This window comes from Ictidomys tridecemlineatus, unplaced genomic scaffold, assembly GCF_052094955.1.
Source record: "Ictidomys tridecemlineatus isolate mIctTri1 unplaced genomic scaffold, mIctTri1.hap1 Scaffold_36, whole genome shotgun sequence".
Taxonomy (NCBI): domain Eukaryota; kingdom Metazoa; phylum Chordata; class Mammalia; order Rodentia; family Sciuridae; genus Ictidomys; species Ictidomys tridecemlineatus.
This window is the reverse complement of record NW_027522439.1, coordinates 1,109,376-1,133,071: the sequence shown is the minus strand read 5'-3', so window position 1 is coordinate 1,133,071 and position 23,696 is coordinate 1,109,376. Positions and strand designations below refer to the sequence as shown.

At 35.4% G+C, this 23,696-nt stretch overlaps 1 protein-coding gene across 1 annotated transcript in view; it reads left to right on the top strand.

Annotated features, from left to right (window-relative positions):
* The window catches only part of LOC144373351 (DNA-binding protein SATB2-like), a 96,772-nt gene that overhangs the window by 5,583 nt on the left and 67,493 nt on the right, over positions 1-23,696 (top strand). Inside the window, exons 4-5 of the mRNA XM_078036456.1 lie at positions 2,534-2,636; positions 21,460-21,932. Of these exons, the coding sequence (XP_077892582.1) occupies positions 2,534-2,636; positions 21,460-21,932 (576 nt within the window). The remainder of the gene's footprint in view (positions 1-2,533; positions 2,637-21,459; positions 21,933-23,696) is intronic.

Below are 23,696 nucleotides of genomic sequence, written 5' to 3'. Positions count from 1 at the left end.
TGTCTCCAGTGACTATTTATGCAGAATTTATGGCTGTATCTAGGCCTGAATGGGGGCTCCTTTGATTGTCCATTATAAGTCCTCCTTCATCCTTTCTTTGTCATAGTCCTTGCCAAACAAAGTGATGTTTGTTTAGTTTATGCAAAGTTATTTTGATTTTAGTTTAAGTCAATAAAATAGTTCCTTATTTAATAGTTAAAAATAGTGATACACCTATCTTCTGGATTATTTGTATCAATAATGCTTTCTATGACGTGGATATAGATTTCATTGCATTCTTGATCAAAAAATTAGTTGCAGTTTTTGTTCATTTATCAAAAATATGTAGGGACCCTAAAAGCCCAGCTGTGTGGTTGTTCACCAACGCCTCCTTTTTAAATGAGTTTTGTGAAATATAGGCCCAGATGGACAGAGACAGTAGAGCCCAGATTTTCATTTCTTTGCCACATAGATTAACAATGGCCTTGTGAAATGTCAGTGAAGATGCCCCTGGAGCAAGGGCAACATAAGGAAGTCAGAGAGTGAGGCGAATATGAATTATCAGAGGCCAGAATGATGTGAGCCTGCAGCTTTACCTTATAGGCCAGGAAGAGTTGAGGAATAGCTCCAGGTAGTAGTTAAACACTTTCATTTTAGTCTGTTTTCCAGACTACATTACAATAGAAACTTTAGCCCCGACTCCTGCCATGCTATATATACAATCTTTCCCAAGGATAACATTCATAGAAACAGGACAGAGAGATGACAAGCACATTCACAACTATTCCCATACACTAGTGTGGCTGGTGCATCTATTATTAGGGTGCTCTCATGCTAAAATTTTTATTATTATGACATTTCACTTTGGTATTTTAAAATTTCATCTCTGTCCCTTTTCATGTGTTAAATTTCAGTGACTCAGATATCCCACATCAGAACTATGTGAGACACGAGGGAGAAAAAAAGTGAAACAGACACAGCTACTGTCCTCAAGGGTCCCACAGTCTAGGGACAGAGAGAAAATCCCAGTCCAGACAGGGAGCTAACTGAGGCAATCAGGAAACAGCTTTACTCTGCTAATAACACACAAAGTAGAACCCTGTCTCAGGTTGATGAGGATCTGATTTCCTCAGAGAGTAGGCAGTGCTCTGTAAGTTTTATGAGAAACTCAGGTGATGTTGGCTCTTCGAGTTCTCAGTGCTGTGTTTAGACCCTGGGATTAAAAGAGTCCTTCTCACTGTCTCCCTTTAGAGAAAAGAGTTGTCATTTAGAGATCAGCAACTGGGGGAGGCCAGCCATCTGCTATGTAGAAAGGGCCAAAGAGGTTTCTGTGAAATGAATTAGGAGCCCCCACCTCTACTGGTGCTGCATAGTGATTTTGAAAGAAAGTAAGTCTGATGTTTTAAATGGGAGTCTATGTCGGTCTGTTGTTTGAACCTCCTGGTAAATAACTTGCCATGGACTTGATTTATTGTTATCATTTTTATCTCTACTACTTTGTAGAAATGTCATTAGAAGTTCTAAGATTCCTCTGAACTGCTGCATGTCTGGGGATAACATTTTCGAGACAGATGAGATTTCAAGGCAAAATATTAAATCTCATGCAGGTCATCTGGGTCTCTTGAGTTGTTCACACTCTTGTTTTCAGACGAAAATTTACAAAAATAAAATCTATATCTAAAGCATACACATATGATATCACAGTTGGTTCAGGTATAAGTTGACACCCACCACCAATGTTGGCCCAGACGTGCCATATTGTTGGCAAGTATGTCTCTGTAGGACATTGAGTTCAAGGTATACAATTATAATATTAGTTTTTCTATGCTAAATCAGGTTATTCTCTCATTTGCTTTCCTTCTAACTCCAGTTAAACACACATCAACTGAGGAGTTGATCTGAGGAGGGAGACAAGGATGAAGAGCAAGGAGGAATCATATACGTAAGCAACTCAGTAAGTTTAGCTTTGATTCCTTTTTGGTTGAAACACAGAACAAGGGTTAGGTTTAGTTTCTCCTGCTCTAAAATAGGACTGTTAATTTTTTCATTTGGTGACTTTTCACACGAGTGCTAATCACACGTTTCTATAAATTATATTAATTTAACTTATTTTCCTAAATGTTGTTCTGCAGTGTGTAGCACGGATGTTCTCAGATTCTTGGCTGTGTAAGCTTGTTGCAGTTGGAAGCGGAACAGAAACATCTGAAAGGCATTATTTGGATTACGGATGCAGGAGCATATGATCTCACCTTTTGCTCTGATTCCTCAATCACAACTGTTCTTCCCCTTTGCATTTAATCTGCGTGTCCTGCCCTCTTCATCTTTTGATACTGGCCCAGGGTTGGCTTTTGGAAAAAGCATTGTCATTATATAAATATAAGCTTAAGGAATAGTAAATCCAGGTCATCATATTTGCGGTTAAATGGTTTAGTTTTCAGAATAAATGCTTCAAGGTAAAAAGACAAAGAAGATCCGTGTGGGCTCCAATCTCTGGTTCTTAAAAAGGAGTATTTGTATATTTGAAAAAAATTACTATTATTTTCCTTCTTTTCAGAGTATGATTTCATCCATTGTAAATAGCACATATTATGCCAATGTGTCAGCAACCAAGTGCCAGGAGTTTGGGAGATGGTATAAAAAATATAAGAAGATTAAAGGTAAGCTGAAATTTTTGTTTTTAAAGCCTATTTTTAGATTCTTAGGTCAATGAGTTGTTGTTGGAATATATGCTAATTTCAGATTTTGTGTACATGTACACACACACATACTATATAGTTTTTAAAAAGGCAAGATTCCTAATATTTCTGTCATGAGATCTATATTGGCTCTCTGAAAACTAAGATGGTATTAAAACTAAAAATAAAATTCTTAGCATAATGTACTAAGTTGGTAGCTTTTATCAGTGAAAATTGCAAAGGCCAAAATCCCTTAGAATGGAAATATAAAAGCAGTTATTTTAGGTTAAATCAGCACTTATGGTTTGATTATTGATTATCAAACTGGAACAACTGTCACAGCATCAGGAGATCTTTGGTCAGAAATGTAATTTTGACAATGTGTTCTTTCAGAGACCATTCTGAGCAGTGACTAAAACAAGGGCTATATACTTTAACAGATTTGTGTTCAGATCTCTTACACTTAACAGCCATCTGAACTTGAGCAAATTATTTAACTTCATCAAGACTCTCTTCATCTTCAAATTCAAAATAATGAAAATTTTCAAGTTACTGGTAGTTGTGAGGACAAAATAAGATAATATTGGCACAATCACTTAATAATTAGTAGCTATAATACTATAATAATAATTAATAGTACTAGTAGTAGGACAAGAAATAATGTATTGTATATGGAATTATGTTTGGTCCTGAAAAATGCAGCAATAGCATGCTATTTGTATCACCCATTGTTCTTTAAACGTATCAGGGATATTTTACCTTTGCAAATATATTAATGTTAGAAAGATTCTATTACTCTCATTCCACTTAAGATGAGTGTGACCAGTTTCTGAGGGAATTGGGGGTATTTTTGTAGCATTTATGTTTGAGGGTCCATCCAATCCATAGTTTGCATGACAGTGACTGTGTCTATCATGTTGTATTGTTGGTATTCATAGCTGATTGAGAGCTCACTGCCCCATCTAAGTGCCACAGGACAATTTGTGGTGAGCAGGTAAAAGTAAATGATGAATTTATTTGTTTGACCACCTGCAGGCATCCTCAGAGGGGTCAGCCTACTAAAGTAATGCTGTTGGCTATTGAGTGTTTGGAAGCTTGTTCACACAGTTATCTTTTGAGGAACTGAGCTTCATATACATTGGCATATTGCTGATGATAAAGGAAAGCATTTTATGCTAAATATATAATTTAAAAGAAAAGTCAAAATGTTGAGCTACCCAGGAGAAATTAAGTGCCCTGAAAATTGAATTAAGATCCATTCCTTTTCAGGGTATTCTAAAATTCTTAAAGCCCTTTAGAGTCTGGTTTGGGAACATGCTTTAGAATATTAATACTTGACCCTTGTGTAGGAGAAGATGAATAACTCCTCGTTATTAGACATAATTGAGTGGTTCAGAAGGGTTTCTTTTTCTGTAAAGTGTTGCCTCCCAATTTTTCTTTTAAAATTGGATTGTTAAAGTGCTTGAACATATCCTCTTTGACTAAAACTCAAAAGAATCACACAGCTTCAAGGTCATTTGTTAGATCCCATTAACTTTTGTGATAAGCAAAAAGAAGAGTCCTCTTTTAATATGCTAGAGTATAATTCCATATTCAGAAAGACTGAAAACTCTTCACTGTTTTCAGAATTACCACCACGGTGTGTGTGTGTGTGTGTGTGTGTGTGTGTGTGTGTGTGTGTGTGTGTGTACATTAACACTCATGTCTCTTCTTTTTTAGAGATTGAATTCTTCAAGCTTTATATTTTTTTAAGATAGTAAATGCACAGTTAAATCTTTAAGTGCCATAAAAGCAGACTGAGACCTTGATTTCATTCAGTAGGTCAAGGATCCATGCCTGAAGAGGCTGTCAGACACTGTGTACACATGCTATTCAAAGAGATGGAGCTAGTCATTACTGTTGAGAAGTGTGTGTGTCTGTGTGTGTGTCAGTAGGAGGAGAAAAGGGAAGGTTAAGGTATGTGTGAAGTAAACACAAGCTGCCATAAAACAGTTCAAGTGGTGTTGATTCATCAACCAAGGGAGTGGGAGGAAAAACAAAGAATTCATGACAGGTATAATGGTGTACAGAGAATAAACACCCATAGAAGTGTGTTTTATTAACTTTCGACCCTCAGAAAAAAGGAAGTATTGGACCAAGATGGGAATGTTTCATTTGCTAGATGCTTCTTGCAGGGAATAGATGTCACAGTGGGAGTTCCTACCTCGTGGGACCCATTTCTCATGGGGAAGTAATGGTTTGGTTTGAACAGCTCGTTTGCTCCCATCCATTTTTGAAATAAAAGAAGTAATGAATTCCAAGTCTGAAAATGAGTAGTGAGAAAACTAGAATTCTACTTTGGGGCTCCTCCTTAGAACCCAGAAGTCAGAGTTCCAAGTACCTCCTTGGCTCCCCCTTTACTTTTCTACCCCAGAGTTATCCGCTTGCATCTACCATGCCTGATATTCAGTGTAGGAGAAAACCTCAAGCCAGCTTACTGATGTCCCAAAGTAAATGCAGACTACATTGTTAAATATGTTTCCTATTATCTGCTAATGTCTGTTTTAATAAAACAGTGGGAACTAAATGGTTTGCTTCTTAATCAAAACCATGACTTCCTAAACATAAGCTATGTGATTCTGTTACAAATTGCCACATATAGATCTCCTAGGTCAATTTTTTTTCTTTTTTCATAGAAATAAATAAACAGTAAAATAATTATATACTCTGAAAGATCAAAGTAAATATGACTAAAACCTGGCAAAAATAAAAGTCTACTGGAAGGATTAAAAAAAAGATCAGATTGCAAATTCTATAGTTAATGCTTAAATAAATATGAGAAAAATGAACAATCAATAATTTGATATCATTAAAAACAGATGTAAAAACTATATACAAATGGAATTGTCTAAATTTTGAAGTAAACATTTTAATGTGCATTTTTTGAATTTGTTGTTATTACAGCTAAACTATTTACACTTATTCTTTAAAAAGTCCTAAATTGGTTTGGCTTAGAATGTTAACTTTATTTTCCCCAGTGATCACAGAAAAGCACATTCTGTTTACCCTTTTTCTTTAATTTCAAAGACAATCAAAGTTGACACAGACATTTGAGTTAACATTAATGATACTTTAGGAAAGATGGGGAGACAGAATTTGTATACTCTGAGTTCAGGATCTGAGACCATGAACCTGCTTTCCGGTAGTTTTCCATGTTGAAGGAAATGGAGGGATGAATGGAATGATTGGCTGGTATAGATAACATTTTCTAAAAATTACTACCCATCATTGGGTGTGGTATCATACCCCTGAAATCCCAGCAACTCCAGAGGCTGACACTGGAGGATAGCAAGTTTGAGGCCAGCCTTATCAATTCAGCAATTCCCTAAGCAACTTAGACAGGTCCCAAAATAAAAAATAAAAGGATTGGAGATTTAGTTCAGTGGTAAAGTGCCCTAGGGTTCAGTCTCCAGTACCTAACTAACTAACTAACTAACTAAATTTGCCACTCATCTTATCCTAGCATTGCTTCTGGTCTAGATTTTATCATGTAGAATTTATAAACTCCCAAGTATAAGGGAAAATATATTTTGTCTAGAAGCAAAAAACAAAAGTTGCTTAATATTGAGGAGATTTAGTGTTGGACACACAGATAATCCTAGACGTCTAGAAACATTCATGGTATTACAAAATTATTTTGAGGTCTTGGTATTGTGAGGGATTTACCCCATTGATTTTTACCCACTGTTCTTTTGTATGAGCTCTAGATGTGAATTTGTCCCATCATTTTTATGAAACTAAGAGGTATTTATATATGCCATACCACCAAAATCATACTCTTATGGCAATCTACTTTTGCAGGGGAAATAAGAAAAGTATTTTAACAATGATGATATATGTTTTAAATGTAGCCTAATAATAAGTTAAAAGAAATAATTTTATATTTAAAATATTTTTCATCAAAAATGTTTTATTTCTGAAAGCAAAATGAATTATCGTCTTTGGTGTGGTGGGGTCAACCTGAAGTATTTAATATGTATCAAGAATTAAAGGGTCACTCAAAGTTCACATAAATACTGGTGGCTATCATAAAATTATTTGTGTCATAAAATAATATCATCAGAATGAATAGACCTAACCAAATCCTGTATTTTGTCCAAGGTGAAAAATTATTCCCATCACGTTTTTTCTCTGTCATTTCTCAAGAACCCTTGATTGTGTTTTCTTAAAATCTTATTTGTTTATTTGAGCTTATTTTTCGCAAAAAAAAAAAAAATTAAAAATACAGGACAAAAGCGAGTTTTAAAAGCCAGTGTTACTTTCCTGAGCCTGGTTTATTCTAGTAATCAGTATTTTATCTGACCCTGTCTGATCTAGTCTTGCAAGATCAAACATCCAGGCCAGCAAGCAGACGGTAAACAAAGCCCATGAAGGGTTTCAGTAAACACAAAGATTAGATGTTGAATGAAAATTAAACTCCTTGAACTAGTCTTCTGTACTAAAGTGGTTAAGTGGGTTGTGATTAAAAGAAATAAGTAATTATGATCATTATAGCTGAAATGATATAATGTTACCACATTTAAAGCACCTCTTGTCCCCAAAAATGATTGTGTCATTTACAAAGTGGTGCCTCAGAGTTGAATAGAGAAATCAATGTCCCCTGACCTGGTTCCATAAGGCAGCCCTTGCTTAGCCACGGTGGGATGGGCGGTCAGGACAATGCCTTTAATCAGCTCTCGGTACTTCTGCCTCTGCTGTTGTTTAGCTCTGATGAGGTAAAAGTAACTTACTTTTGTCTACCTAATTCTTGAGTCATGAAAGAAATTTGCTTTCACCTTCAGATCTAAATGAAGGTATCCTGCTAGGAACTTTGTCTGCTCTCGGCCTGTATTGTTCCTTGCAGAGACTAATACCAATATCCAGTTCTTTGAGTTTTGTATAAATATTGGATTTACAACAATAGAAACATTACTTCCACAACCAGCCATTTTCCATCTTGCTGGCTTTCCACCATTTAGAAGAGCCTTGTTCATTTGCCCTGTGACAATCCCTGGTATATATTCATTATCCACGTAAACTGTGTGGCCCTCCAGTGAGAAGCTTATCGGTGGTGTCAGCAAGTAGGAAAATGGTGTGCAAGGAATGCCTTGCACATTCAGTTCACACATGGACCCCTTCCTGGCTTGGATCTTAAAAAGTTCCTTTTAGCTCGGTAGCTGCTTCTTCGGCCTTAATGTATTTATTTATAAATGTTCAAAGAAGTATGAGTTTGTTAATGATGTGTTGGTTGATTAAAAGAGACAAACATTTTATATATATAATATCTTTATATTACCATTTTAAATGCATGTTGAAATAGAATGGGAAAATTATCTGTTTTCATCCCTTTTTTCTACCTCCCATCCATCCATTACACATACTTATTATTTGAAAGAAGTAGAAGTTCTTGGTTTCTAAAAGCCTATATCCTCTATGAAATCATTTATCATACGACACACATTTTTATCATTTAAAAGTAAGTTTGGGCATTCTTTTATATGCCTGGCAGGATTCTAAGGGTGGGATTATAGTAGGGAACATTACTTAGGACTTCCTTAAAAAAATTATAGTCATGATAAACAACTTTAATTAAACAGACCTTCAGCGAGTTCTTCTGCAGGCAACCTAAAAGCAGTGAGAGACAGCCAGAAACATGTAAGACATGGTTCCTCCTTCTAACTGTGTTGCTTATTCTAGCCAGAAAAGCAGCCCCATAAATATATAGCAGTGGTATAAACTAGTGCAGTGGAAGTTGGGTGTTAGGTTTGCAGGGGGCCCAGATAGTTGGGGCGAGGTAGCACATGAGTTATACCTGAAGAATGAGTAGTAGAGTTTTACAGGGAGGAAAAAGAGCACAGCATGTTTAGAGGTTGCTCATTTATCATGATTCTGTAATCTTTTCCATCACTGTAACAAATGCCTGAGATAATCAACTTAAAAGAGAAAATGTTTATTTTAGCTCACAGCTTTGGATGTTTCAATCTATGGTTAGTTGGCCATGTAGCTTTTGTGCCTGTGATGAGAAAGCCCATTATGGCAGAAGTACTGGTGAAGCAAAACTGCTCACCTTATGGCCAGCGACCAAAAGAAAGAGAAAGAGGAAAGTTCTGGGGTTCCATTATCCCTTTCAAGGGCACTCCCCACCCCACCCACACACCTGAAGACCTTCCACTTCTTAAAAGCTCCACCACTTTTCAGTAGCAGTACTCCGGAGAACCCAAGCCTCCAACACATGGGCCTTTGGGAGACATTTATATCCAAACTACAGCAGTTGGTAAAAATCAACAGTAGAGCATAGCTGGGTGTGGGGGTGGTGACGGCTATGAGATGAAAAAGCCCATGAACTGAGTCAAGAGAGAGTGAGATGCTGTGGAAGCCAAGGGTCCATGGTTCACCAGTGAGAAAGTGTTGGTGAACCTGCCAACAGGAGGGAGCTGGAGAGAAGATGTGGGCATGCTGGTGGGAATGGCCTTGGGGGAAGCTGCTTCCCTGCTGAGAATAGGGAAGTGGTGCTTCAAAAAAGGGCAGAAGTGGAAGAAAGTGAAGTCACTAGATGCTGACTCAGCAAGGGAGGAATCTAAAGGTTAGGTGTAGCTGATTCTTAGCAAAAAGGGTTGGAGTCAATCCTCTCCTTTTGAAGAGGAGGCAAGAGTACGTGGGATCTGGGATCAGAGGCACAGATGTACTTTGCTTTGGGGGTTGGGAGGGTCATGATGATTTTGCAGTGAAGGAGAGGTAGTTGGGTTGGGGCTTGGTGAGACATCTGAAATAGACACTGGACAGAGCCTGTGTGGGAAGCAATGGGGAAGCACCAGAGAGGTGAACTCAGGGGACCTGGGTAAGGATTTATAGTGGGCCAGGTCTCTTTAATTCAATTTCTCTCTTGTAGTATTCATTGGATTTCTCCTACTTTTATGTTTCCATTTGTCCTATTCAGAAACAAAACCAGAAACTCAAAAACAAAGATATGGTGTTGCCTGACCAAGAATCAACAAAGATGTGGAATGAGAGGTTTTGTACATAGAACAGAAAATGCCTAATTTAATTTAAAATCTGGCATGGTTATAGAGATATCCTCTTTTGGGGGAGAACCAAGAAGATAAATCAGAGACATCTCTTGGTTTCTTGATCTATTGCATAAAAATTGTTGTCTTTTATTCTTCAGTTGATTTGCAAAGTTAAAAGCTGGGAGGTGGTGTAAGCTCCTTAAGGTACTTGAAGCTCTTACCCAAAGGGTTCTCATATGCAAGCACTGAGATCACATTGCCTCATGGAGACAGTTGTTTAGCTATTTCCCCAACTGATACAGGCCTTCATTTTGCCCTTTGCAAGAATTTATCTGACCTTGGAGTCTTAAACTCCCAGGAAAATGGCCTTGACTCTTGAATCATTTGTAGAACAAAATCAGACTAAGTTCTAATTGGGCCTCTCAAGCTGTAACCTTTCTAAGCTCCATTTACTGTAGTAATTTTTATTCTTGGCTTATCCTCCTTCTGGGCCAGAAGCTCCTTGAAAGAACATGGGATTGAGGGTGCATTCATTTTATGCCCTCCAAGTTCCTTGTGAACCTGGGACCTTGAATATTGTAGGTATTTATTAAATATGAATAGAATGGAATTTAAGTAGATGGAATTATTTGAGTGTGTTTTTGTATACCTTATATTGTATTTAATCTTATTTGTTATCTGATTTCTCAATTGACAGAAAAAAGAAAAAGTAAATCTTTGCTTGTTTAATTTTGGCAGCTGTCCTTAGCAAATTGTAAATCAGAATCATTTTTCCTTTTCTATTAATTAGTTATTGGGCTAAGATTTAATATTAGTCAATTCCATCTAAAGGGACAGTAATGCCTTATTAAGTACAAATTAGGTACATCTCTTTGAGTTTTTTTTCCAGCTAATATACTGGTTTTTTTTTCTAAAAATAATGACCTAAAATCTTTAAGTCCTATAATATTAGAGAGATTGATCTATGGAAAAGAATGAATCATAGGTGGATTGTCCTGATTAATTTTGCTCAATAGGTTGAATTAAAGAATTAATATGCATAGAGTGCTGAGTAGTAATGGCAGAATACTTTTTAACGATAATGTTAAGTTTCTGCAACATCATGTACTAAATGCACCTTAGGAATTATAGCTTTAGATTAAAATGAAGAGAAAAAAATAAAGATTTCATTAGATGTAAGTAGCTTTCACCTATACAGTTAAAGGAATACTTGAAATGATCAAGGCTATCAGACTGTGATCAAATATTATTTGCAACCAGAAGGGACAATACTGTTGCATGCAGAAGGTGGAGATTGCAGCAGGATAAAGGTGAACAATGCTCACTTTTTCCATGGAACATAATGGACCCTATGAGTTTTCATTGCCAAAGAAACAGAGGTGTCCCGGTTCCAGTTGCTTTACAGTGGCTATATATGTTTGTGTAGAGTTTAATATGATGGAAAAAGGAAGTTGATAATAAGAGGAAAATACACCTAAGAAAACCAGTCATATGGTATGTCACAATGCTGGCTAATATACCTCACTTACGGCTGTTTTATTAGGAGTTAACAAGTTGGCTCTGAATATCTCGCTCTAGGCAGAGACTTTGCAGGCAAGTTCTCAACCCAGAGACAGATTCTCTTTAACAAATTTAGAGAAAAAAAGATGTTTAGATTTGGTAGTCCTGAGAGACTTAGTGTCCCTTACGCCTTTTATCCTTCAGCTCTTTTAGACTCCTAAATATTTTCTTTAATTATATTTAGTGAACTCTTCTGGTAATAGGATTTTTCAGTCATTTGTTTTAATGGTGTAGATTTATATTTGAAAGATACAGCATGTTAGATCTGGCTTCTGCAATCATGTCTGTCCATATTTGTATTAACAGAAAATGGTTTTCATATGATTAATTGATTTCTTACCTAACAGTTATTGACTAGAAGAGAATAAATCACAAGTATTTATTGCAACTGGGTATACTTAATATACAAAGATGATATATTGTTATATTTTACCAGGGAAATTAGTATTATATTTACATTTAAAAAAATTAATAAGAAGAATAATTTGAAAGACTTTGGAGGGTGGAACAATAAGTTTGTTTAGTGTTAATAGGTAGCCCAGCTCAGAGATAGGAGTCAAAATAAACACCAGGTTGAATCGTACAGAAGTGCCATTTTTATGGGTCAAACTTGTAGATTGTCACTTTAATATAGTTCAATCATATGTGAGTTTGTTGGGATTGCCTGAGATTCTCAAGCTATGGCCATGTTCTATGAGTGTGTTTACCATAGTTTATTTATTGTTGGCTACTTGTTTCAAAGAAACACTCTTTACTTATAGAAACACTCTTTACTTTGTAAAGCACTTGCCAAAGCTCTTGGTTGTGTGATTTGTGTATTTTATCAGTTGGTTGGGATTTTGTGCTCTGACACTCATTGTGGGACAAAGCTTTCCTGACTTATGGAAAAAAATGTGTGTGTGGGGAATATGTAAAAATAAAAACAATTAGTGTATATTTGTGTTGTAGATAAGTAGAATGGATTGCTAGTAAACTGACAAGATAGGTATTTTATTATCAAGTAGAAATTTACTTTAAATCATAGGCAGATAGTATAGGCTCAGAAACATGTTCCAAATAGTTAACTTATCTGAAACAAAAATATAGATGGAGGGTTTTTTAAAAAGCTGATATTATCCAGTACTGTATCTTTTGGGGCTGCCATCACTCTTGGAATATAGTAATTGATTAATAAATATTTTTCACATGAATTAAACAAAAATGTGAATAATCTTATTTGTGATTAGATGATTGAATTATTGAGAAAACAGTGGTTTCACCATGTTTTAGGATTGACCAGCCTTCTCACTCTATGTCACATCAGAATGATTCACAAGTGGGTTACTTAGATAAATAACTTAAATTTTGTGTGTGTGTGTGTGTGTGTATGTGTGTGTGTATCTCAGTTTGAGCTCTTACCATTCAGATAATTCATCCATTTATCATGTCACACATGCATGTACATATCACATACTTGTGTGCGTGCACACATACGAACAGAAAGCAGAATTGGTCTGAAAGGAAGTCATTTGGTCCTGACTCAAACCCTAAAACTATTAATGGTCTTGTGCCCCAACTTGGTAAGCTTAGCTTAAGCAGTAGGAGACAGGCTTTAGTGCCTTAAAGACACAAGTTTGAATTTTTTCTTTTAATTCTGTCTTTACCTTTAAGGTTTTTGACACCAGTTTTTCTGAATTTCTACTTCTTCAATTATGTGGGAATGTTAATAGCTGGGTTATATAGTTGTTGAAGGAATTAAATAACAACAATATATAGAAAGTTTAAGTTCCCTGCCTCAGCTATTATGTAAATGGTAGGACTTGATGATACCCAAAATGCCAGTGCAGCTTGAAAGAGGTGTATTAGGTTTATAGATATGAAAATTCCTGCATTTAAAGAAAGCCTTTTTTTTTTCCTAAAGGAGATCCATTAATAAATACTTGTGAAAACATTCAGTCCCTGAGAACTTGACTTTGAATTATGTAGAAAAAGACAAAACAAACAAATAAACAAACAATCCCCCCAAACTAGTTCACTGGCCATGTGATTTGTTTATTCTATTTATAAGGCTATAGCTGGCAGCCCTATTCATTTTAAATACCCATAAATATTTATCTACATTTGACAGATTTTTTTTAACTTCTCTGATATTGGACAGTATAATTTTCTTTAAAATTGGTCTCCAAGGTGTTGGGGCTTGGAGGAGAAGAGCAGGGAACAAGGGGTAAAGATTTGGAAATACAGGCAATCATATGCTCAAGATTGTCTGATTTTTATGCTCAAAGGTTTGGATACCAATTCAAAATTACTGATTTGATTGGCAGGTTTCCTACCAAGAGTGCCACATGCAAGCCTGTTGTCTGTCTTACCTCAGTAACCACTTGCAGATGACTTTCTGAGGTTGAAGTAGTTACAGAGAACTTCTGCTGTTTTTGTTTTTGGGTGTTTTTTTTTGGGGGGGGGTGTTGGCTATATTCTTTTAGCCAGGGTTTCTAAGAGAGGTTCTGGGGAATACTAGAGTGTTATCTTATTAAGGAATCCATTAGCACTCATTCATGCTAATCCGTTTACATTTGCATAAGCGTCTTAATGGCTTAAAGAAAAATCCATAGGCCAGAGATTCTGTAAATTTCTCATGCCTTTTACCCAATTCATTACTTTCCACACAGTATAACTATGGACAAATTCCAGGGGCTATTTCACAAAAGCAACTGTGTTAAGGTTTGCATCAAAACACTAGGATCATAGTTTTGGAAACATTAGCTATCTTTTTTTTTTAATTTTTTATTTTTTTTTATTGGTTGTTCACAACATTACAAAGCTCTTGACATATCATATTTCATACATTAGATTGAAGTGGGTTATGAACTCCCAATTTTACCCCAAATGCAGATTGCAGAATCACGTCGGTTATACATCCACAATTTTACATAATGCCCAATTAGTAATTGTTGTATTCAGGGGATAGGAAAGGTAGCAGAATACAACATTAGCTATCTTTTTAGCATTATTTGATAAACTTGCAAGACCATTAACACTACTACAGCTACTACTTTTATTACCAGCACACTAGCTAGTGTTGTATTTGTTGTAATGGGGAGTTTCTCAGAGAGATGTCTTAGGAAAAGTCTTAAACTCTTGCTTAAGAATCAAGAAGCATATATTCTGAGGAAGAATTGTTTTGAAAACACTAGCAGTAATGCTCTTTAATATGATATTAGATAAGTAACCTAGAAGGTGACTATAAAACCAATTTACAGGTAATCCCCAGAATCACCCAATTAGAATCCAGATGGCAGAAAGCTCTGTTTGCTCTTCTTTCCACCTATCCTGTGCTGTCTTGCTGCGATTGACATGCATTTGTGCCAATTAGATTCTGTTCCTTTTGCTCATAAATTCTCCTCAGAAACCATACTTTGAGGCACTTAAGTCACTGGAGTATATTTCGAACATTGAAATTTTATTATGTCTACTTTGCATAGCGTTGATAGTAAATAGATGTTATAAAAATAATGAAATTTAGGTGAGGGAAGCACTAAATTGAAGAGGAAAAAATGTGTGTCTGTGTGTACATATACAGTTAGGACATTTTTAATGCCTCCACATTCTCTGGAAAATCAAAAGCAAGCCATTACACATTTGCCTTTACAAGTACAACAAATGCTTTCTGTCTCTATTTGGATTGATATAAATGTAGTATACATACATTTAAAACATCCTCATTTTTTCAATTTTTAATTCATATTAAGTTTTGAAACTGAAAACTATGTATTTCTATAAAATTAATTTCAAAAAAGTTGTGAGATATGTCATTTCACCTCTCATCTATTCTATCTCCTATTTCAAAGGTCCGAATACAAACTTCTAAGCTTTATTTGGAGAAAATGAATAGCAACTTATTCTTGCATATATCATGGGGCCTAGGATTCCATTTTGATAATGAGAGAAATTATAGGGATTTATTTTCAAAAGTGATATGACATGTCCTAGTTACTTGAACCAAAAGAAAAGTTTGCAGTTCTTTAGATGATATTTTGGAAGAAAGTAGACATTGATCAGAATATCCTAATAAAAATTTTTGGAGTGTGATGCTTTATCTGTTAATCATAATTACACAAATATTTATGAAATTTATAATATCATTTTAACAAAGATTTTTAGCAAAATGCTACTGATCATCTAAACTTTTCCCTTAGAATTCTGAGTTAAGATTTTTCCTAAGGCAAGGAGTTTGAAAGGCATGTTTCCTACCAAGAGTGCAGTTTGAAAGAGGTGTATTAGGTACTGAGGTAAGAAAGACATCAGGTTTTCATTTGCCACTCTTGGTAGGAAACCTGCCTTAGGAAGGTTTAGTGCCCAGGGAAGCTCATACTGACTCAGATCCCGCACCTTTGAAAGTAGGATTTGGTCTTGAATAGCCGTTTAACACCAGGTCGAAATCAGTACTTCTTCTGAAGTTATAGAGAAATTTTAAAATATGCTTAGCTACATTTTTAACATAGTTAAAATTCAGTAAGATTAAATCTTTAGTATATTTAGGGATGAGAGAAAAATGGAATACGTCAATTGTGTCTGATATAATCTCAAAAGACAGCAACATTAAAGCAAAGATAATACAGTGTAATGAGTCTCAAACTTTAGCACACATAAAAGTCATTTGACAGTTAAAAGCATCTGGAATAATCTGAAAGGACAATATAAAAGCAAAGGCAATATACCTCATTGATTCTCAAACTCTAGTGTACCTACCAATAACTTAGCACACATAAGAACCCTAAGAGATTTGGATTTGTACCCCATGAATTAGTATTTCTACTTGCCTTCCAGATGTTACTCATACTGAAGGATCACACTTTGAGCCTCTGGGATGCAAAGACCTGAACTGTGTATGTTGTGTGTTCTAAGTATTGACATACATTAACTCATTTAATCTATGTAACTTTCCTTTATGGTGTAACACTTATTGACCCACACTTTGTATATGAAGAGACTAAGGCACAGGGAAGTTAAGTAACCTGCCAAGGCTACTTCACATCTCCCAAATTACAGTGGTGGGATTCGAACCCTGGCAGTTTAGCCATGAAGTCTCTGTTTGTAGCCATACATCTTTCCTGACAGCTGAAAAGATATTTACCCAGAACTGCAATAAAGAATTTGCAATAAAATGAGTTAAGTGCCAGAATATTTAGAACATTGGCATATAATACTGTGTGTGTGTGTGTGTGTGTGTGTTGAAAATGTTTTTGCAATAACTTAAAATATGTAACTATGTATTGGGATTTGCGATATTTAAAATAAATAGTTGGTTTGATTTCCTGGATAGTAACATTGCTTGAAATTTTTTTTTTTAAAAAGAGATTTTTGGATCAAATGTCTTTTTTAATTGTAATGCAGATAAATCCCTGAGGAGGTGTGTAACTTTCTGTGAATGGCCATGAATCACGCGATATCATGAATAGCCAATGGTGCTTGGGTACTCTTGGTTAGAACATCAAGTTCTAACTTAGAACTAGGTGGGGGTTTAGGAGCCCCCCTACCCCTCAATCTAATAACCAGCTACAAAGGCCTTTGAAGTTAAATGGCACAGTCCTTGGTGTGTGGTGGGGGGAGGTGGTGTTTAGAGAATGGTGGCCCATTCTCTTTAGTTTTCACGAAGTCACAGACAGCTTAAAGCAATCTGGAAGTGCCTTTTGGAACTCTTGAGTTTTGCAGAAGGCTGAACAGTCTCCAGATCTAACCATTTGCCTACAAGGCTGCTGGGCTGGGAGCCTTTCTCAGAGGCTGGAAGTCACTACAAAAAGCCTTGCAGCTACTAGGCCTAGAAGCATTTGGGGGGCCCCCTTTCCTGGACAGTTCCCCAAGCTGTGTCCTGTCTGGGGACTTTCCAGCACTTTGTGCTCCAACAGTCTCCTGCAGGAGTTGGCCACAGCTGAATCAAGCTCACTGTGAATGAAAACGCAGCTCGAATTTAAAAGCCCTGGAAGCGGTTGTGTTTTTCACGTTTCTTTCAGTCTGTTGACTTTATTTGCGGTGCTTCCCCTTGTGAAAGAGAACAGAACTTTTTATCCTTCACTGTTTTTTACCACTTCTGATCTATGGCTGAACATTGCAGAGACTCAGTGAGCCTCAGAGCCACGTTGCTCTTGGTTTGGTTTCAGACAGACTTAACATGGGGTTTTCCATGACAGTGAAAAAGGAGAAAGAAAACCAGGTGCTGCAGTCGGTTCTGTGCTCCAGCCCTGGTGATGACTTTCTAATTATTTAGAGAGAAGGAAGGGAAAGCAGAAAGGAGACAGAAAAAGAGAGTGGGGAAAGAGAGGAAAAAGAAAGTAAAGCAGGAATGGAGGCAGGGAGGAAAGAAAAGGGGAAAAGAAGTAGTGATGTTCTCACTTTATTTTCAGTGGGGGATGGGGAATCTGGCACATTCTGATGCTTTCTTTCTTCCTTTTTATTTTTTAAGAGCACTTGTATTTCACCTGCTGTAACTTAAGAGGCTAAAAATATTGTTCTGATGTTATTTTTATAAGAGTGCCAGCTAGGGGCTGGGGAGGTGGCTCAAGCGGTAGCGCGCTCGCCTAGCATGCGTGCGGCCCGGGTTCGATCCTCAGCAGCACCATATACCAACAAAGATGTTGTGTCCGCCGAGAACTAAGAAAAAATAAATAAATGTTAAAATTCTCTCTCTCTCTCTCTGTCCCTCTCTCTCACTCTCTCTTTAAAAAAAAAAAAAAAAAAAAAAAAAAAGAGTGCCAGCTAGAAGTAAATGAGAAGGTTTCTCAGATTAGGCAAAATCTGTGCAACCCATTACTTAAATCATATGCTCCCTTGGTCAGCGGGGGTGCAGTGCAGCCTGTTGATGAGCATTTGATCCTTAGGCATTCTTAACGTCTGGATGATGGTTTTTTTTTTTTCTTCCTCCTATATATTTTAGAAGCAAAAAGACCTGACTTTGATTGGTAGAATTGTCAGGGACTAAAAATCATAAGGTGTGTTGTTAGTCTGTTAGGTGGAAGTTTAAAAACTGATAGCTCTTGAACTGGATTTAACAATCAGAAATGTTTGGTTTGGGCTGTATTTTGAAAGTGAACTTAGTTGCCAAAACATAAAAATTAGGAGAGATCATGTTTAAATTCAGAATTTTTATAAAAATTTGGAAGTAATGACTGTACAAGAAAAGCCAGCTGGCCAAGCTTAAGGAAGCAGTTGGTGCCTTGCACTGGTCAGGTTTTCTTACACTCTCCCAGTTCCTCTGTAGGCAGTTCTCTGGCTGTAACCTACTTGGATGGGTAGTGGGTAGCACCTGCATGCATACTTCTTCGTTTAGATTTATGAAGTAGTTAGTACTTAATGGTGTTACTACCTGTCTCTAAGGGTACTTCCACATTCACAGTTCTTAACTATATTAAGTTAAAAGAATCCAGGAACTTATAAGGATAGGAGTAATTCTTACTCATAAGCTTAATACATTATTATTATGAATCTTACTGCACCCATTCATATAGGTTTTATGGAACTCTTAACATATACATTTAATTGCTTGCACAATTATGACTAGATGTATGAATGGAGGTTTTTGTTGTGATGTTATTTTAGATATATCTCAAAAAACTAAACTCCCTCAAATGTAATCAAATTTTTGAAAATAATGCATTCTATAAGAGAGGGAAGTTTATGCTTTTTAAGTAGCTATTAAACTATGTTATGAAGACATAACAATTTAATATTAAATTTATCTTTACTTTGAATTAAAAAACAAGCAAACAAACACAAATGAATCAAGTGTTTACCTGAAGCCAGGTGTTTCTGTCTATAAAATATGACTTTACTCTGGAAGTAGTTCATGGTTTCTTTACATCTTCTTTCAATAAAGAAATTATAATAGTAATTCCTTTCAATGAGACTGTATTAGATTACCTTATCTGAAGGCTCCTAACCATTTGCTGGGTTTGGTTATAAGACTATGTACTTTAAAGTTTAATTAATACAATGATTGGGAAATGTATGCTTTTGGAGGAGAAGATTAAAACAATTTGTTTACCTTGAACTTTATGAAGGAAATGTGATATGTAAACTAAATGAATTACATTGAAAAGATTAAGTTAGAAATTGAACCCTTAAAGGAATGTGAGGTAAACTTTTGACTTATTTGGGAGTTCATTGAAAAGTTACCCCCCCAAATCATTTTTTTAAAGAAGTAAAAAATATGTATAAATATAACATATTATAATTCCAAGATATGGGAATTTACCTCTTTCTTCAATGAGAAATTTTAAATATATAAGCTTTTTCTACCTAAATTTTTAACATATTAATTTACTTACCTATACATATTTTAAAATCATGTTATATAAGATACTAATTTAAAAATACTATTTTTTTCCATTTATTGATTTTATTGACTGATTGATTTTATTCAAATTCTTCACTTGTGATTTGGCAACAGTGATTTGTCATTACTAAATCTCCTGTTTTGAGCCATCTCATCCATTTTTGCAGTGCACATAATTTCTACCCTAATTTTTTGAACCTCAGTATATATATATATATATTTTTTTTTTTTTTTGGTAAAAATACTACTATTCATTCACTAGAAAATCTGTGACAAACTACAAATGTCATTTGTGTAATAGAGAGACAGTTATTATTGTTTTTTTACTTTTAAAAATTTGTTTTAATTAGTTACACATGACAGTACAATGATCTTGACATATCATACATTTGAATCAGATGGTATATAAACTTTTTAAAAAGCATTTCCTGCAGGTGAATCCTTTTGATCCCTAGCATGTAATCACCCCAAACATTGCCTCTTAATGTTATCTTTAATAGACTTTTATATAATCATATCGAACATTTGGAATTGTAAGAAATAATTACTATTGAAATTTGCTCTCAAACACAGATATGGATAAATTATACCTATAAGCTCTCAAAACCAATGATAATGGAGTTGTTATAACTCAACATATTTTCTCCAAACAAAACTTTATATTAGATAATAAAATAGTAATATAGTGCTTAGATAAGGATTTGACTAGGAGGTGACCCCTGTTTTCCTAAACTTGAGGGAATAAGTAAAATTGCCTTATATTTGTACATCTATGATACATAATTTTTCTTCTCTCTTTCAAGATTAATCTTTAAATCTTTACTAAAGTATGATAACATTTAATAGATAACCAAGAAAATGAGGAGAAACTTATTTATTTATTTTTTACTGTAAGGCCCTTTATTTATTTATTTTTGTTAGAGCTTTATAGTTATACATGATAGTTGGGTTCATTCTTACAAACTCATATAATCATGGAAATTGATTTCAGTTCATGACTCCCCCATTTTCCTTCCCTGTTTATCCTCCCATCCTCCTTCCCCTCTCCCAATCTTCTTCCTCTACCCTACTGGATTTCCTTTTCCTTGTCTATTAATTTATATTTGATTGGTTCTTTATGTTATCCTAGCTTCCCTCTCCCTTTTTGTTATTTTACTTTAGCTTCTGCATATGAGAGAAAACATTCAACCCTTGAATTTTTGAATTTGGCTTATTTCTCTTGGCATGGTATTGGGTTAATCTTAATCAATGACAATTCAAGGTGCTATTATGAATTTTATGAAATTTCTTTTTTATCTCAATGCATATCACAATCACTGAAAAATTCATTTCTTAAACATTCCTATAAAAGCAATAGCAAATGAGGTAAATGGGTATATTATACAGTAAACATTTTCTATGAAAATATCCATAGTGATATAATAGTATTTATATGAGATTTTTATTACAAGGTAGCAGATAATTGAGAAGGAGTTATTGTTCTGGTCATTTTCTGGAGACCATGTGCTATACATGAATTACACTGATGATGAATTACAAAAGATAAGAATAACTAGTTCTTTTATGTTTCTCAGGATTGTGAATGAGGGGAGATAATAGAGCGTGGGAATATGAGCGAATTTAGAATTTGAAATGGTGTGGTTTCTGTCTTGGATACTCAATGAAATGCTTACTTTTAAAGCTTCAAGAAAGTTGAAAGTTTTTACTTTCATATCTTCTATGAAAAAAAAAATCAGCTATTGTAACATTTTCCCAGAAAAAAATAACACTTTTTTATTCTGGGGCTTCCAGCTTTGTTTGAAAAAAGTTTGTATCATGAATTTACCAAAAATGTGATAGTTCAGAACTCTTTATATTAACAATAAATTTAACAATGAAAGTAATACGAATTATCACTTTTATCTCTTAACAGTGGAAAGAGTGGAACGAGAAAACCTTTCAGACTATTGTGTTCTGGGCCAGCGTCCAATGCATTTACCAAATATGAACCAGCTGGCATCCCTGGGGAAAACCAACGAACAGTCTCCTCATAGCCAAATCCACCACAGTACTCCAATCCGAAATCAAGTGCCCGCGTTACAGCCCATCATGAGCCCTGGTCTTCTTTCCCCACAGCTCAGTCCACAACTTGTCAGGCAACAAATTGCAATGGCCCATCTGATAAACCAACAGATTGCCGTTAGTCGGCTCTTGGCTCACCAGCATCCACAAGCCATCAACCAGCAGTTCCTGAACCATCCACCAATTCCTATAGCAGTTAAGCCAGAGCCAACCAACTCTTCTGTGGAAGTCTCTCCAGATATCTACCAGCAAGTCAGAGATGAGCTGAAGAGGGCCAGTGTATCCCAAGCTGTCTTTGCAAGAGTGGCATTCAACCGTACACAGGTACAGTTAACATTCATCATAATCAGTGGTTAAGAAAGGGATACAATTGTGACATGTCTTAATTCTTATTTATCTCTTTAAAATTTTTAGGGCATATCAGAGTGCATATAATTATGTTAATATTTCTTTGATCTTGAAATATTTCACCATTTGATCAATGCATGACCTGAATTAATTAATAAACTAATTAATTTTAGTAATGTAATGACCATTTGTGAACCTACTATGAATCTACTACCTAGTTAAGGACCCAGAATAGTACTTATAGCTTGGGTCTGTGTTTATTTTCCTCCTTACCTCTTCATATACTTGTCCCTGGACTTAACCTTATCTTGAATTCTGTGATTATTATTTTTTTTAAAGAGAGAGAGAGAGAGAGAGAGAGAGAGAGAGAGAGAGAGAGAGAGAGAGAGAGAGAATTTTAATATTTAGTTTTTAGTTTTTGGCAGACACAACATCTTTGTTTGTATGTGGTGCTGAGGATCGAACCTGGGCCGCACGCATGCCAGGCGAGCACGCTACCGCTTGAGCCACATCCCTAGCCCCAAATTCTGTGATTATTATTCCCTTGTTTTTTGTTGTTAGATAATTTGTAAAACTATTTATGCATGCCTAATCTATTGTTTATCTTGTTTTGAACTTTTATATTATGTCACAATTTCTCTAATCCCTTCAAAATGTGCAAGTTAGATTTGAGATATTGATAACAGATCATTTGCTCGTATTTTTAATATTTTAGAAGAATATATGACAATATAACATTAAATGATAAAAGGTAAACAGTTTACTCATATGTTTATTTGAAAGGTTCTTTGCCATCTGTGGTTCTTAATTATTCTTTACCTCTTCAAAACTTGTATGCATTTCAGAACACATAAATTAGATAAATTATCCTTTGGTCATGAAATACTATCACAGTTGTTCTATACTTTAAAATTACCTGGAGGGCTGTTTTAAACACAGATTTACAGGCCTACCCCAGAGTTTCTGATTCAGTTAGTTCTGAGTTAGGACCCCCCACCATCCCAAATTTTATTTCCAATAAGGTTCAAGGTGATACTGATGCTACTGGCTTGGGAGCCTCACTTTGAAAACTATTAATCAAACCTCTGTGTATGAGTAATGAAAAAGTAAAGGTGCTTAGCCTCAGAGATCTAATCTGATTTAATATGACAAAATATAACCAAATAGTTATATAAAATATAATGTATGTTAAACAACACAGGATAGTGTAAGCAAATACCACAATGGGGGTTTATGGTGAGTTTGGGTTGGGGAATACTTCCAGGATTCCAGAATGAATGTGATAAGTCTTCAAGAACACAGTAGGCTGGAGTTAGCCACCCTACTAAATGTGAGGCAGCAAGCTTCTCTCTGTGCAGATGAAAAGATGAAAAAGATCATGGCTGAACACATGTAAACAACTAACTAGAGTATTAGGTTGGGGTGTTAGATCTTGAAAATTAAATGAAATTCAATAGGCAAAGATGGAGAAGAAGAGCATTTTAGCTAAGGAGATTCACAAGAAAATGTTGCATCAAATATGTGGGAATAGTTGGTAGTTTATAATAAAGATAGATCATAAAACTTAAAGATGGTGATGGGAACAGGGTCATGCTAAGAACTTTGATCTTTAGGTACTTGAGACTCTTGAAGGTCTTATGTAGGAATATTCTGTGATCCAATAACCAAAATTAGATCTTGGGAAGGATTTTCCCCCTTTTCTTATGAGAGTAAGAGAAGATCATTTCAAAGGCTGCCATA